The 16,561-nt window shown below is 41.6% G+C and overlaps 1 protein-coding gene across 1 annotated transcript in view; it reads left to right on the top strand.

Moving 5' to 3' along the window:
• Nucleotides 1-16,561, top strand: part of grid2 (glutamate receptor, ionotropic, delta 2) — a gene marked incomplete at both ends in the record, with an annotated part of 761,628 nt that overhangs the window by 119,321 nt on the left and 625,746 nt on the right. Inside the window, 1 exon segment of the mRNA XM_084053861.1 lies at nucleotides 2,036-2,191. Within this exon segment, the coding sequence (XP_083909987.1) occupies nucleotides 2,036-2,191 (156 nt within the window).

Here is a 16,561-nt window from a genome sequence, read left to right as displayed (position 1 = left end):
CCCTAATTTTAAGCAAATGTGCTGTGGAAAGTTGACCAGAGGTCGAGGCTCCAAAAACAGAAATGCTATTTTGGGGTTTTTATTTCTCCCGCTTCTCCTCCACCAAACTCCAGTGTAGCTTTGTACAGTGCAAAAAGATAAATTCGAATAGCAAAAATAACAATGGCCAAAAATAGAGAACTCAGGAAATGAATGCAAAACTTTTCTAAAAGGAAAAATGAACAAAACAAACCGCAGTAGGCTACGCCCCTATGAAAAGGGCCCTGGCAGCTCTCTGACTGTGCTCTTAGGTCTCTGCCCGCCCGAGGCTAACTCTGTACCTGCAGTCTCCTTTTTGCCAGACCCAGAGGGTCGGCCTACATGAGGCTTTGTCTGTCCCTCTTTTGTCCCTCTTTTGTCCATATATGGGCATAAAAGGGACACAGCCAGACATATACAGGGACACAGACAGGGCTTTGTCTGTCCCTCTTTTGTCCATATATAGGCATAAAAGGGACACAGACAGACACATACAAAGATCTCTTTTGTCCCTCTTTTCCTTCAACCACTAGGGGTCTGGCAGTACCAGGTCTAGGAGAGGATCCTACCACAAACACAGGAAGCAATTAACCATCAAAATAGCTTATCTACAAGCTGACAGATATCTCATGAATAACTCAACACATAAATAGGTATTGTACTTTTAAACCAAACCCAATTTTGGGTTTAAATTCATTTCACAAGACAATAGAATACTTTGCTCATAAACCTTGTGAAACACCCCTCCTCCTCTACAGTACATGGCACCTTCCACTGGGAACTCCCCTACTTAGTCTGCATGGTTTAGTTCAGATCTGTTTGGCAGTTCCTCATTCAGCTCAGACAGAGTGCCCGTACTGCAGAGGAGTTACAGGTGACGAACAATGAGCAACAACTCCTTTTAACACAGGTTACAATAAACTGAATGTTTTACCCCTGTAAAGTCTGTGTGTATCATTTGTGAACTTGTGAATGCATTCACAGTATTGACATTATAGTATTGACATTTTGTTAGGACATATCTGCCTCGCAACCCACAGTCACTTCAAACAGTTGCTTCCAAACCAGCCGGTGGTCTTGATTATGAATCGGACTCAGCTGTGTGGTGTGTGTGTGTGTGCGTGTCCATGCTATGTCCTTAACCAGTGTGTCTGTGTGTATAGGGCACGGGTTGCCCCGTGACATGCTGTACCAGACAAGGTTTCTACATTGGGCTGCTTGGAACAAACCTTTCAGAAAAAAACTCTGATATGGGATTATAAATTGAATCTTCTAAATTTGTTAACATAATTTCTGCCAAAAAACAGCCCTTTCCTCAAAATATAGCCAGTTTAGAACCATTGATTGGTGATTCCTCACCAGTGTATGTTATGCTCATGCATGTATGTACTTAGACATAGACACACATACTGTACATACTTTAAACAAGGCTTATTTTCTGGTCAGTAAAATACAGTTAGCAGTGCTTCACTACCCTGGCTTAGACACTTACTGGCTCATTGGCTTTACAGCGGGGAAAAAAATAGAGGAAATGAGGGACTAAAAGGGGGAGAAAGGGAGACAGAGGAAGAAAGAGAGAGATAAAGGGAGGGGGCACATTAGGTTAATTGCATGCGTAACAGACCAAAGCAAAAGGACCAAACTTGTACCAACTAAAGGCCTGTCCTCCCTTTGGTCATAAAAGGTCTGAGGATAAAGTGCCTGTGATTCTCAGGCTGGGTATCATTCAGGTTTGTGACTTTCTTATGTTGTGAATCATTGGAACTCCACGTCCCAAGCTCACAACGCATCATCAGCTATTTTCAAATAGCCGATGTACAGGTTTGAAGCGCTCATGTGGCCTAGTGGCTTCTTTTGGGCTTGTTTTCATAGACCTGGTTGCTTATTTCTCTTGCAAAATCTGGCAGCTTGTATTAGATTTGTTTTGAAACTACAGTAAGTTCTCTCTCTCTCTCTCTCCCAAAGTTATCTGCTCACATTCACACACTCGTCCTCTCTTTCTCCTTTGTCATGGCAGGCGCCATCTTTGATGAGTCGGCACGGAAGGACGACGAGGTGTTCCGCTTGGCGGTGGCAGACCTCAACCTCAACAACGAGATCCTGGAGACGGAGAAGATCACCATCTCTGTAGAGTTCGTTGATGGGAACAACCCCTTCCAGGCTGTGCAGGAAGGTAGGAGAACGATATGGCTGCTGCTGGGTCTCTCAACATAACGTAAACATTTAAAATGCCCAAATCTTACAGGAGCCAAACGGGGGCTTTGGTCCACTCCAGCTGAATTTCTTCCCTTCAGTTAATCAAGTTTGGCGGGATCTTGGTCAACGTTTTCTGCTGTGGGATAATCAAGGCAGGGCCATAGCTGAGAGAAAGCCATTACTCTCAGGGGCCCAGGTCACATTTGGGCCCAAATGTGTCAGGTTTTGGATCTCGCTCAGGCTCAAGTTTTTTCGCAAACAAGTCAAGCTATGGGTAGTACTTTTGCTTTATTGTCTGAATATGAGCTTGGCTTGTGAAACACTTTAGTGTAACAGTGAATGGTTACCGTTCAATGTCAGTTACACCTCACAAAGGTATAATGAAACATGAATGCCATTTCCCTGTATATTCATCATTGTGTACTGTATATAGTCTAAATAGATTTTGGTTTATTGAAAGACATACAGTAGATCTCATCAGAAACACTTACTAGTATGTATAAATTATTTTTGTTTTTTACTGAATCTGACTGAATATCACCCTGTAGTAGTATGTCTTACCATTGATAGTCTTGAATACAATTCAATTCTGAATGAAGTACTTACATTGAAGTATAGTGTATAGCATATACTTTTGAACTATCCTCATCACTATCAATACCTCTTGGTCATACGTGTATCAAAAGTAAGGAAATATGGTGTCAATGGAACTTTTGCCGGAACAAAAATGTTTGCTGTAGAGTGGGAGGAGGGCAGAGTATAAACCAGCACTGTAGAATACGTCTGTTTTCAAGGTCACCAAGTTCCAATCGTAACACGCTATAAACAGTTCCTCGATTGTGTCTATTTTTTTTATTTTGACAACTTGCCACTGAAATGTTTTTCTGCCAACCTAAAGCCGGGTCAGGGTTGGGTCAGGCAGATGGTGATAAGATGAGATGAAAACACTCTTGAAAAGAGACAAAATTAAGCCTCTGCAGCTGTGTGAGGCATTCAAAGTAATGGCAATTTCCCCCTGCATGCTACCGGCTCAACTCGACTCAACTCGTATTATTATTTGACTACATTAGAGACGCCGGGGTTAATGTGGTTGACATATACATTTATTTTTAATTAAATTGTGTTATTATCACATAAATATCAAACCGGTCTACATTTCTCAAAAGAAAGTATATATTAGGCTTATATGTATTCAGTCTGACCAGAAGCAGGGATGAAACGTATCCCACTGGTGATAAAAAACTGAACAAATGCCCCCTCGCCCAAACAAATCCAACCCACCAAGTACTGTACTTTACACAGCACTCAATGTAGCTGGTCCAACCACCCAGAGTGCTAATAAAAACAATGGCGACTTGTCCTGAAACTATCTCTATTTCACCTACAGTATACAGTCCTCCAACAAAAACAGTTTCTGATAACATTTTAGAAGAGAAAGGGCCATGCAGTTGCTCAGTATTGATTCATTTCACATTTACAACAGCTATTTAAAAGTTTAACGATTTCAGTCTCAGTCTCTACCACCCACAGAATTGGAGGGGTGACATCAGGTTAGCCATAGCAGTCAATACATTTATTTTTTAATTAAATAAGTAAAAAGAACACCCCTCCTCAACACACACACACACACACACACACACACACACACACACACACACACACACACACACACACACACACACACACACACACACACTGCTAACACACTCGGACAGGCCTCCCTGTTGCAGGTAATAGTATCTGTCAACTGTAGTTCTCGTGTCTTTCCGTAACTGGAGCTTCAGCTAATGGACACAGGTTCTTTGCTCATAGGTGTGTGTGTGTGTGTGTGTGTGTGTGTGTGTGTGTGTGTGTGTGTGTGTGTGTGTGTGTGTGTGTACAAGCGTGTTTGTACCTCTTAGAGGCTGCTGCTTTGATTAAAGAGCTCTGGAACATTGTGCAGTAGTCAGGCTGAGTTCCTTTGAAGTCTCTACCTGAATAGTGCTATTACCTGAAGTCTGTGTGTGTGGGCGCGCACGTGGCATGCGCATGTGTCTGTGTGTGCACGTCTTTGTGCTTAGTTTTCTACGAGACACCTCAAAGTGAAAGTATAATAGTTTCTTGTTTTCATTCTTGCTTACTTGTTGTTTTGCTGCATTATTGCACAGCAAAATCCTCAGTGGTAATTTTACACTTTTTATGTGTGAGGTTGGGCTATGACAGTGTAGTTAGTATAACCAGATCCTTAACCAAAATGTAACCATACAAAATCCATGCCTAAACCTAAATCAAATGCATTCATTAAACCACACCAAACAAGTTTGATTGGATGGGGGCATATCATCGTTCTGTTCCTACACTTCTTTTGATCTAGCTCTACATAGCAGGACGAGGAATTGAGACATGTCTGCTATAACTCGGCAGATAAACCCCTATGCTCCTGTTATGACCTCAGGAATAAAGTTACATGCATTAGTTTGTCTTTTTTTCAGTCCATACACCTTTCCACAGTAATGATTCTCATATTTCATATCGGTGCCTGCCCTGCACATCTGTCTTCTCAAACTCAGTCTATCCATTCCCAAACTGTTTTTTAGACATGAGGGAATGCCTTTTGCTGAGCATGCTTGGTGATTTTCAGCAGTACACTGCTTCACATTCATACTGTTACTGTACATTGATTTGCAATTCATATTTTAAGCATATTTTGAGCCTCCCAGTACAAACTAGGGATGCAAATGTCAAGACAAGTCCACTTTATTTATATATAGCCAATTCACAACCAAAGTTATCGCATGACATTTTTCATATAGAGCAGGTCAAGACGATATATACTCTTAATTATAGAGACCCAACAATTCCCGCATGAGCAAGCAGTTGGCGACGGTGGAAAAACTCCCCTTTAATGTCAAGAAATAACAAACAAAAACAAATCCACGCGCGATCCACGATGAATGGAAGCCTATGAGGTGAGAAAACACAAAGAAGTCAAGTTAGTATCATGCAAATGTACTTATATAATCCATTAGGACTGGGAAAGCATCTGTGTTTTTTAGATTTCTTTGGCTATTCCAAGTGGACTAGCTCTGGTCCAGAGCGTTAGTGAGTTGTCTTTGTTTTGGTGAGTAGCAAAATTATATTCTTTATTTTTTACTACAGTTTAGACATAAGTAGACGTCGAAAACCTGGTAAATGCGGAAATACCCTAATAATAGTCCCTGGCAGAACTAAAGTGGACGTTTGTGCCAAATGTAATCAAATTCCCTCAAAGCGTTCCTAAAATATCGCAGTCACAAGAATGGGACATAGAGATGTACAGACGATCGGACAATCTGAAAGCCATGGCTGTCACTGGTGTGGGTATAAAAACCATTGCTACTTTGACTTAGATGAAGGAGGAGATAAAACTATGCCAAATGGAAGTAAATTGTGCAATAAATACAGTGTTTCTCCTCAGTCATAAATCACTACTGCTTGTTCGAGAGGTCGAAAACGCAATATTTATTTTAGATTTGTACAATGTTTTTTTATTTATTTTCTTTTTGTAGTTGCAATGTTTCCACTACAGTAGAATGCTGGAATGGCATCTTGAAAACCCTCGGCAAAACAACTTAGATTTTCCTTCCATTTCAGCTCTGATATGATGAGTTTAATTCGTTTCCGCCTCTGTGTAAAAGGACACAGTTTTGACCAGAATTCTTACATTTGACTGTAGAGTGTAGTTGATATTAATCAGGCAGGAGTTTACCCCATGGACGAGTCTCAAACCCACATTTCCAGCTACTATAGTTGTATTTGCTTTGAGATTTATCGTAGGATGAGACTACTCATTTACTGTATTTTAAAATACTGTGTATTCTTTTAAATGACATAATTAATTAACATGCTCATTTGAAGGATGGTATACATTACAGTTCAAATGGCATACTGTACTGGTAATAGCTCGCACATTTAAACATCATCACTTAAGAGGAGAGTCTCCCCCTCCTCCCTTCAGGAAAAAATAAATAAAAACAATTTGCTACTACAAAATGCTCGCAGGGTAACTGGAATGTGTTCAATTCGATTAGAAAAAAAGAGTTGATTTCTTGCATCCCTTGTACAACCCCATTTCTCTATTAGTAGTTACTTATCAGCGGCATTGAAGCATTTTGGGGGTGATGTGCTTTGCTCACCTTAATTGTCGATGTTGCCGGAGGGGACAGTGTTATACATTCGCTTAACCTTCCTGGGATTCCAAGCATCTAATCACCCTGTCTAACTCACGGATTGACTGTCTATCTGTACGTCTGTCTATCTGGCAAGTCCTGGACTGAGTTCCTTATTGGATGCATGCCCCATTGTTTGTGTGTCTGTCTCTGGCTTTCCCTGACAGTGCGTTGGTTCTGGACTGCATCCTCTTGACTGACTGATTCACATTCTGTCTGCGCGTGTGTCTTTATACCTCCCTGCCAGTCTATCTGGTTAGCTGCAGTGGTGGAAAGTTACAAGTAAAAGTCCAGAATTCAAAATGTACTTGAGTAAAAGTACAAAAGTATTGGCATCAAAACTTACTTAAAGTACCAAAAGTAAAAGTACTAAAATGTTTGAAAATAGCAGATATAAGCTCAAAACGTGTCGCGATGCGACGCGTTGTGAGCTTGTAGATCGGCTATTTTCAAATAGCCTATGTATAAAATAGGGCTAAAGTGGTTAATGTATGATGTAATCATTTATATCTGCAAAGTAACTAGTAACTAAACTTTTCAAATGATTGTAGTGGAGTAAAAGTGCAATATTTGCCTCTGAGATGTTGTGGAGTAGAAGTAAAAGTATAGACAATTGGAAATACTCCAGTTAAGTAAAAGTACCTCAAAAAATCACACCCAGTGTGAAGTGAGCGGTGATATTTATGAGTTATTAATTTCATCATGCATCTCGGTACCCTAACCCTAACCCTAAACCAAAAAGTACAGTACTTGAGTAAATGTACTTAATTACTTTACACCACTGTGCATGCCCCATTGTTTGTGTGTCTGTCTCTGGCTTTCCCTGATATGACGTTGAGTGCGTTTGTTCTGGACTGCATCCTCTTGACTGACTGATTCACATTCTGTCTGCGCGTGTGTCCTTATACCTCCCTGCCAGTCTATCTGGTTAGCTGTTGTCAGAACTCGAAAGCCTCTCCGCTCATCCGCTTGTTTATTATCTGTGTATATTCTTGGCTAGTTGGCTAGCTGGATAGCAAATCGATTGGCCCCGTATTTCTCCGTCCGTCTGCCAGTGTACACTCACTGCATCAGTGTACTACTCCTCTGTTGGCCAAAACAAGAGACAAGTGCTCTCAAATGATTAAAGCGGTCCCAATGTTTTTTTAAAAAGCAATTCATCATCACAAGGCACACAATACTCTATTAATCTGTGCCTTTTTTTCCTCTCTCTGTGCCACAAGGAGATCCATTGATGTGTACAAAGCTATTAAAACGTGATGCACAATTAATGAATGTATTGCTGTGGCTAATCATGTGTAAGTATGTACCAGTGTGTGAAATCAAACAAACAGCCACAATATGCTGTGATCCGTGTTCTGAATAATACAACACACATGTTCTTTAAAGGCCTGTAAGCACAGAAATGGCACACATCACCATCCGACTGGCCTCAACTGAATTGAGTTATACACAGTCAAATCCTCAGTGTTAATGTAACTCAGAGAGTGTAAAATGGAACCAAATGGACCTTCTGTACTGTACTGTAACTCAGAGTTGACACTCAGGATTTTGCAGTGTACAGTAGATGGCAATAAACGTCACCATTTTTGCGGTGGTGACCTCTCACTACCATGCACTGCTACAGTATGTCTCAGTGTCTTACCAGCCTTTTAGAATGATCTACTGAATGTGCTACTGTGTGACGGACTGCATAGATGATGAAATCATACCAAAATCCAGCTAGACCGTAATAATGGAGTTTGTTCACCATATGTTAGGTTCGCTGCCGATGTTTTGCTCACAGATTGAATGAAACACTGAATGAATGGATGAAACCTTGGCTGATATTATGTAGTAAAAAAACGAAAGTAGAAATGATTTGAATCAAGTATTTAATTGATCCCTTTTTTCATCTTAAAAAAACGTTAATGAAAATGTAGGGTCGCCACTATCTGTTCATGTATTCATATACATGTCAAGTTAATTTATTAGAAACCACTATATAAATGAAGTACAAATGTCAGCCCTGGTAACTGACTGGACATTTTATCATTCATTTGGCACCATCGCCTCTGTATGAAGTGTCCAAACTAATTTTCAATTATGTCAATTTCAAGACCTGATATTCTGGTCCAGAACCGGCATGACAGCCCTATTCTTAATTACTTAAACCCTACACGTAGTTCACCGGATTCCCAAGGGCTCTACTAGGCCCCTTCTGTTTTAGCTCTAAACTCAATATCATTGCCGGAAATGGCCGATCTACAAGCCCACAAGGCGTCACAATTTTCACTTAATACGGGGTGCTACAGTATGGTTCAAGTGGTTAATGTTAGTATGAAATATTTCTTTAATCACTAGAGGTTCGGGCCACTACCCTGCCCTCACATCTAGAGTTCGGGCCACTATGCATATGCAGCCCTATTGCACCACCAATCCGACCAATATGTCTGAGTCACAGTGTCAGGGGCTTTGTCAGAGTACCCGTTGTACACATCTGTCTGTGTACCTTTTGTGCCCATAGAGATATCTGATGTCATTAGCATATGCCCATACCCTGTATATTGGCATGGCATATCCGAATAACTCGACGGCGGGCACCACACTCCCTCGAGTCCTTGCCGACGCACCCGCCGAGTTTGAAGTATATGTATTATATACAGTAGGCATGTATGGAGATCCGGTTGGTTATGGTTATGTCTGAGTCAGACATTTCACTTTCAAATCTTTCACATTTTTATATAGGATGGCTACATGGCTGACCAGTCAACAATGTAGGTATTACATGCCACATGGTTTAGAAAATAATAATGGATAATGTTAACAACAAAACAACATTCCATTTGGTCATTTTCATATACATTTGGTCATTTTCATATACATTTTCATTTTTTTCAGAGAAATGTCAGTTCATTATGTAAATCATCTATTTAGTAGCCTATACAATAAATCATGAAGTGCAGCTGTTTGATGCTATACTGCATAGCACTAGCCACTTCATACATAAGGAAGAGGTCAGTCGAAAGTCTTTGTTTTCTCCTTACGTCAAAGTCATGACAATTTGTAACTAGTGTTAAAATGAAATGACATCCACCTCTCCCACATACAGCAGGCTACATTAATCTGTCAGTCAATGCCACTGTCGAGCATAGTGTATTAAATGCTCCATGCAATCACATAAGGTACTGTGATTCGCTGTGACTTTTTCCACTGCAGGTCAGAAAACATTTAGCTAGAGGGCGAAACACATAATGCAGTCTCCAGTTTAGCCTGTATACCAGTTGTTTATATTTTCTACCCATACATATTTACATGCAATTATCATGAGTTCTATAAATGCCCAAAGAGCCATACATGTACATACTACCAGGATAAGGATTTGTATTGTAAATGCAGAATTCAAAAGACGCTGCTATTGCTGAAGTCAGCAATACATATTCTTTTATTGTATTAATGTCCTCTGCAACCACGCACCCACGCACGCACGCACGCACGCACGCACGCACGCACGCACGCACGCACGCACCAAGTCACCAATGGACCACCGTGGAAAAAGCCTTCGGGCATGTTGTTTATCCTGTATTTTTTGTATTTTTTAGGCATTTATAGAAATGTTCAATTAATCAATCAGAGCACACACTGCTACTAATCTGCAATATTACTGTGAGAATCCTCACTATTACTCAGTGCCGGGGGCAGCGCTTTTATAACACCACAACCATGTAAAAAAAAAAAAAAAAAAGCCCTAACGGTGGAGACCGATGGAAGTCATGTGAATAGATTAGAATTTCAAAGAGAATTATATTTTAAATGTGTTATCTAAGTGATTTACTGTGTATTCTTTTGTTCTTTGGCTCAGGGCAGGGTGTGTGTGTGTGTGTGTGTGTGTGTGTGTGCGCGCGCACACACGCAATTGTGTGTGCATGCATGTGCGCGTGTTGTTTACCTCCTCTCCCTGTGAAGTAGTTAATTGTGGGTCTGTTGCTGCCACTTACGTTCACTGCTCATGCCCTGTGATGTAGCCTCCTTAATCCCCATCTCCAGGGTAACCAGATTACCTAGTGAACAGGTAGATGTGTGTGTGTGTGTGTGTGTGTGTGTGTGTGTGTGTGTGTGTGTGTTCGTGTGTGTTCGTGTGTGTTCGTGTGGATGTCTGTGCAAGTGGTTCCTAGACTCTTTTCATCGATTAAAGCAAGCAGAGCAACCTAATTGGATAACTGTGTATAAAGCAGAGGCAGGGAGAGAGGAGAACAGGGAGAACAGGGAGAAACTCAATAATTGTCTCAGCTTATTTTTCATTGCACCTTAGTCTTGACACAGACACTGACAAGCACGCACACACATGCACCCACGTATACACGCACGTACACATACAGAGATTGGTCAGCTACTGGCTGAAGACTCCCAGTTACTAGCTCGCCCCAGAGATGAGTGTGCTTCTAATTATTTTGTGCTAATTTTCCACTGACACGGCTAGTGTTTAAACCTGGTGCCCCTGTTTTGGGCATCTCATAATACAAAAAATTGGACATTTCAAAACATAATTTAAAACATAAAAAAAGACAAAAACAGTGCAGTTCTACAAGAGCTTAAGAGCAGAGGAAAAAGGTGGACTGGAGGGTTGAGACTGAGAGATAAAAGCGTAGCAGATTAAATGAATTTTGCTTCAGACTTGTTGACCAGAAAGTTTTCCACTCATTGAAATACATGGGAAATGTTTTCCTTTGGTGCGCTCGGATCTGAGTTTGTGTTGGATCGATGATTACATTGTCACATCAGAAACCCAGAACAAAATGCCCTTTGTACTGAAACAATAGTACACTCATTCTGCTGTGTTTTTTCTTGATTCAGGCAGCAATGATCTTTTATCTACCTACAGTACAAGCGCTCTCTCTCTCTCTAAACCACGCCCTTTCACAGCAGGGTATCCCTTCTGAAATTCCCTGCAATGGAGAGCTCTGTGTGTTTGATTGGAGCAGAGCATTTTTCATTCTTGCTCTGAATATCGCAGCATTAGATCACCCCCCAAGTCTTATAAAATATTCATGTTCCATTTAAATGATTTATTAACCCCCTCTCCCTGCCCCCTCTGTTAGAAACAAAGTCCTGAAAACAAATATAAACAAGTGTACTGCCAAAAAATGTAAGCACCTGGATTGGGAGACATTTCACTTTCAAATCAAGTTTGTCCGTTTTTGAAGGTCAAACATGTCACAGCTAAAGAATGAGTTTTGGATGTAATTTCCTCTCTTCCCTGTGTTTGTCTGGAAGGGTAGTAGACACTAGCCCCCCAGAGGTCATTTGTGACTGCCCATAAGTGATAGAGTGAGGAAGTGTTCTGTTTGTGGCTTTAGTCAGGCTGTTATCCGTACTCTCTGCTGATGCAGGGAGCTTTGTTTGTTTGTTCTTTTATGTGGTTGAAGAGTTGCAGCAGTGGGAATGAATGCATTTTGTGTGTGTGTGTGCGTGCGTGCGTGCGTGCGCGTGTGTGTGCGTTCACACGCGTGATCATTGAAGTATTTGAGGATTTTCTGGTGTAGACATCATGCAGTCGTGCCCACCTTGCATCCTGTTTCAATCTTTCTTTCTTTCTTTCTTTCTGAGGGTTAGGGTTTCTTTAATATTTAAACTATGTTGCATCCTCACCAGGTGTGTAGTTCCTGTAATGACTGTAGTTCAAACAGCTTTGATGTTAACTCCTTCTTGGTGAAAGCCCTACACATTTCTCTGAGAACATAAAACACCTTAATCAATTGACAATGTTTTCCTGACTTTAATCATGGGGTTTCATTATTTGATCTACTTTTAATTAGAACACAACAAGGATTGAGTGTCGGTCACAGGGCAAGATGAAAGATTTAACTCTCAATAAATGGAATCAGATTTGTTATTTGAAGCCAAATTCTTTCAAATATTCTTCTTCTCTTCATTAACCCTCCTGCTGAGTTTTTTTGTTGTGTTTCTGCCTGCAACTCTAGGCTCCATAGGTAAAACTGCAGGCCCTGCACATTTCAACTGACGCATCACTAGAGTGCACGTGTTGTGCACCAGCCATGACAATTTCATGAGATCGAACTTTGCTTGCCGTTCCGCCTAGAAAGAGCTCATAAAATGTTACTTATCATCCATCTCTCTGGAAAATGAATGGCACAGTTGCGCACAGTGTATTGCTCCATTACAGAGCATTCAGCCGTATAGCTGAATGGGTAGAGAGGCTGTCAGGGAAACAGAAAGCCCAAGGTTCAATTCCCGGCCCCGGCAATGTGCCGTATTGTGTATAATGGCCCTGTTGTGGATGAGCAACTTGCCCCTGCCTTCCAGTGCACACTGGGATCAGCTCAATCCCTCTCACTACGTGATTGAATTGGATCCGGTGGATTTAGAACATGAATGACAAAATGAACTGCCTTTCTATATTGTCCTCTGATGCTCATAAAAGCAGAATGCTCACTGCATATTCCTTAACAACTTAAACCCCATATACTTTGTTGACTGGTGTCTCCTAAATCTCTCTGCCAAAAAGGTGTCATGTTCGCCTATTATGACATGCCAAGAATAGCGACGCTAGGGTTCTTGCAGTTAACCCATTCAATCCGCATCTGTGTCATTTTAGATTTGAGCTGTAACCATTATTTTGTACTTTGGCTATTCAAAAATAGCAGATCTACAAGCTGGTACCGCGCTATGAGCTTGTAGATCTCCTATTTTTGAAATATCGTGAAAAATATTATTATATATTTTTTTTAAAGCTAACATTTGTAACTCAAATCTTTGCTTCTGGGAGTCCCTGGAACAAAATATTTTGAGATGGGGGTCCGTGGCCAAATACACATCATTTTGGGTGGTCCTTGACATGAAAACGTTTGAGAACCACTGATATTATAGCAACATCATTTTTTTCAAAAAACTGTTAGGATTTAGAAGACATTTGTGGAAAAAAATAGCCAAAGAAATCTAAAATGACAGAGATTGAATGGGTTAAACTGATACATTGTGAATCCCTCCTGTCTATTGCTGTTTTTTCTTGTTTCTTTGAATTTTTTTATTTTTTTTCCCGTTCCGCCATTATCCATTTGCAGGCTACGTAAACAGTCCAGCTCTCAAGACTGCTTCCTTCAGTTCCCACTGTCTGATTCACCCGTCCGTCCCTCCCTCTGTGTCATTCTTCTGTCCATCATCTGGCCTCTGTTTCTCCCATTCCTGTGATGGGACGTTGACAAAGCGGAGCGACGGTGTCATTAGTTTCCATAGAAACCAAACTCATCTAATTTCCCATGGCTGCTCCATCACTCCTAGCCTCTAAGCACTCCTCCTCCTCTCCTCATCCATTCATTTATTCCTTTATCTGCTGACCGGAAGATTGTGTATGCACACGCGCGCACACACACACACACACACACACACACACACACACACACACACACACACACACACACACACACACACACACACACACACACACACACACACACACACACACACACACACACACACACACACACACACACACACACACTGACACACACACTGGACACCCACCGGCTTCCTTGACAGGTTTTCCTGTTCATTCCTCATCTCTCTCTCTCTCCCTCATTCTCTCTCTCTCTCGGCCATATCCGTGACTGCACCACCACACTGGTATGACCCTCGTTCCTTCTAACTGCTGCCCCTTCATTTTTCTCCCTTCCTCATCCCTCGCTTTCATTCTTTCTTTTTTTTTCTTTCTCATCTCTCTCCGGTGATAAATTGCAACAATCCAATTAACCAGCCATCTAATCGATGGGGGGGCGAGTCCCGCGGCAACACTGACATTTCAATAAAGAGGCGATATGATGGCGTTTCATTGTGTGTGTGTGTTTGTGCATGTATGTGTGTTTGTGTGCACAGGCATGGATGTGTCAACTGTGTGCATATAGCATTAACCAGCTGACAGCTGGAGACTAGTCCCAGCCAGACCAGTGGGTTCTGTTTGTTAAATGTGTGTGTGTGGGGGGGGGGGGCGTGGGCGCCAGCGGGTGTGGAGTCCCTTGCCTTCCTCCTTCACTCTTTGGCATAACTTCAATATGACTCCAGTTTGGAAGGGTGTGATGCCAGATTTATACTTAGTCACGCACCAAAAAGAGCAGATCTACAAGCTGACAACGTGTCGTGCTGCCACACGTTATGAGCTTGTAGATGTGCTATATCCGAGAGCGCTTCAGAAAAAGAGTGAGGCAGACAGAAACGTAGTGGAAGAGGAAACACTGACAGCTACAAAGGCGCACTCCACGGAGCGCAGATCCCTGCCATGCCGGATGTCTTACCCAGTGATGTGTTGTGACCTGTTAATAGCTCCACCATGAGGCCAAGTTGAAACATTTGGGGTGGTGGTTCTTCCTTGGCCTAGTGGGAATGTGCGGGCAAAGTTTCATGGCAATCAGACTCAAATCGGATTCATTTGCGATTTTTGTCATTTTAGCAAAACGGGTCAGTCTCGCAAAATTTGGAAGCCAATCGTACCCAATCAGAATGGAATATAACAGATACATCTTGATCACATGACTATAGAGATATTGTGTACTGATTGGCGTGAAGTTTGGACAAAATCTGAAGGAGTAATATAACAAACGTGTTTGGCTATAAAACCGACCTCATGGAGGCGCTATAACAGGCAGATGTGAAAGATTTGGGGTGGAGGTTCTTCCTTGGCCTCCCGGGAGTGTGCATGCAAAGTTTCCCACCGAGATTAGCTGTTTACAGATGGACAGACAGATGGACGGACCGACGGACAGACTCACAGGAGCAAAAACATAATCCCTCTCCTTCGTCCGCTCCGGCCTGGCGGGGATAATAGAAGGACATTTATTTGGTTGCGTGTGTGTGAACAGTTGGTCCATTGGTTGGTGTCAATAGAGAATGTCATTGCGAAAGAAGTCATAAGTCAGTTTCCTTCCGGTCCCTGCTGAGTATTGGCCCCCCTCTCTCTCTCTCTCTCTCTCTCCCCCCTCCTCACCCTTTTTTTTTTTTTTTTTGTCAGCCTGTATGGCTGTGTGACAACTGGCTGCGACTCTCCAAATACACAGTGTCCTTACTGCCAAAGCAAAAAGATCGCCATGCAATGATTTATGGTGGCTCTCGGCCTCTCCAATTGCTGTTGGTGAATGTATGTAAAATAAGCATTTTATTATTGATCTACTTTGATTTAAATGCACAACGCTGAACACTGGGTGCATATAAAGCATGCCGGCTGCCAGTAATGACATCATTCTGTCCTCCCAGAGTGTATAGCAGAGTGCAGTTCACACCTGCTCTGCTGGATGCTGATGTCTGACTCTGAACATACTGTAACCATATGCTATAGGACACACATGTACTCAGTGGTGGAAAAAGTACACAAACGTTGTACTTAAGTAAAAGTATCAATACTGCTGTAGAAATACTCTGTTACAAGTAAAAGTCCGGAATTCAAAATTTACGTACCAAAAGTAAAAGTACCAAAATGTTTGAAAATAGCAGATCTACCAGCTCACACCGCGTCGCATCGCGACGCTTTGTGAGCTTGTACATCGGCTATTTTCAAATAGCCTACGTATAACATAGGGCTAAAGTGGTTAATGTATGTTTTATAATGTTATATATTAGTTTATCTGCAAAGTATAATTGTAGTGGAGTAAAAGTACAATATTTGCTTCTGAGATGTAGTGTAGTAGAAATAAAAGTACTGAAAACTGGAAATACTAAGTACAGTAAGGTAAAAAATACCTCCAAATTGTACTTAGGTTCAGTACTTGAGTAAATGTACTTAGTTACTTTACACCACTGCATGTACTGTAGGCCTACCTGGTCTGTTCTGAGATAACTAGACAAACAGCAGGAGAAATGGCTCCAAAAAGGCCACGTAGTTTAAATCGAAAAGGGGTTGGCAAGCCACTTGAATGTGCTCGAACTAATAAAGCATGTAAATGCTACGAGTACAAAAATGTCTTTTGATATTGAGGTTAATGCCAATTTGAGAAAATAAAGTGATATAATCATTATAATAGTTTGGTCTCCACCCCACTCCTTTTGGGGGATTTTTTTTGGCACTGTACATTTGTACATCCTCATCCTATATTAAAGTTGGCTAACGGGAGGACCGGCCCGCCGGCAGACAGACGACCACGTCGTCACCGGGGACTCTCTACCCAATTCAGCAATGG

The sequence above is a fragment of the Gymnoscopelus microlampas genome (genome assembly GCF_963454915.1).
Source record: "Gymnoscopelus microlampas genome assembly, chromosome: 4".
Taxonomy (NCBI): Eukaryota; Metazoa; Chordata; class Actinopteri; order Myctophiformes; family Myctophidae; genus Gymnoscopelus; species Gymnoscopelus microlampas.
This window is presented reverse-complemented; position numbering and strand designations above follow the sequence as displayed.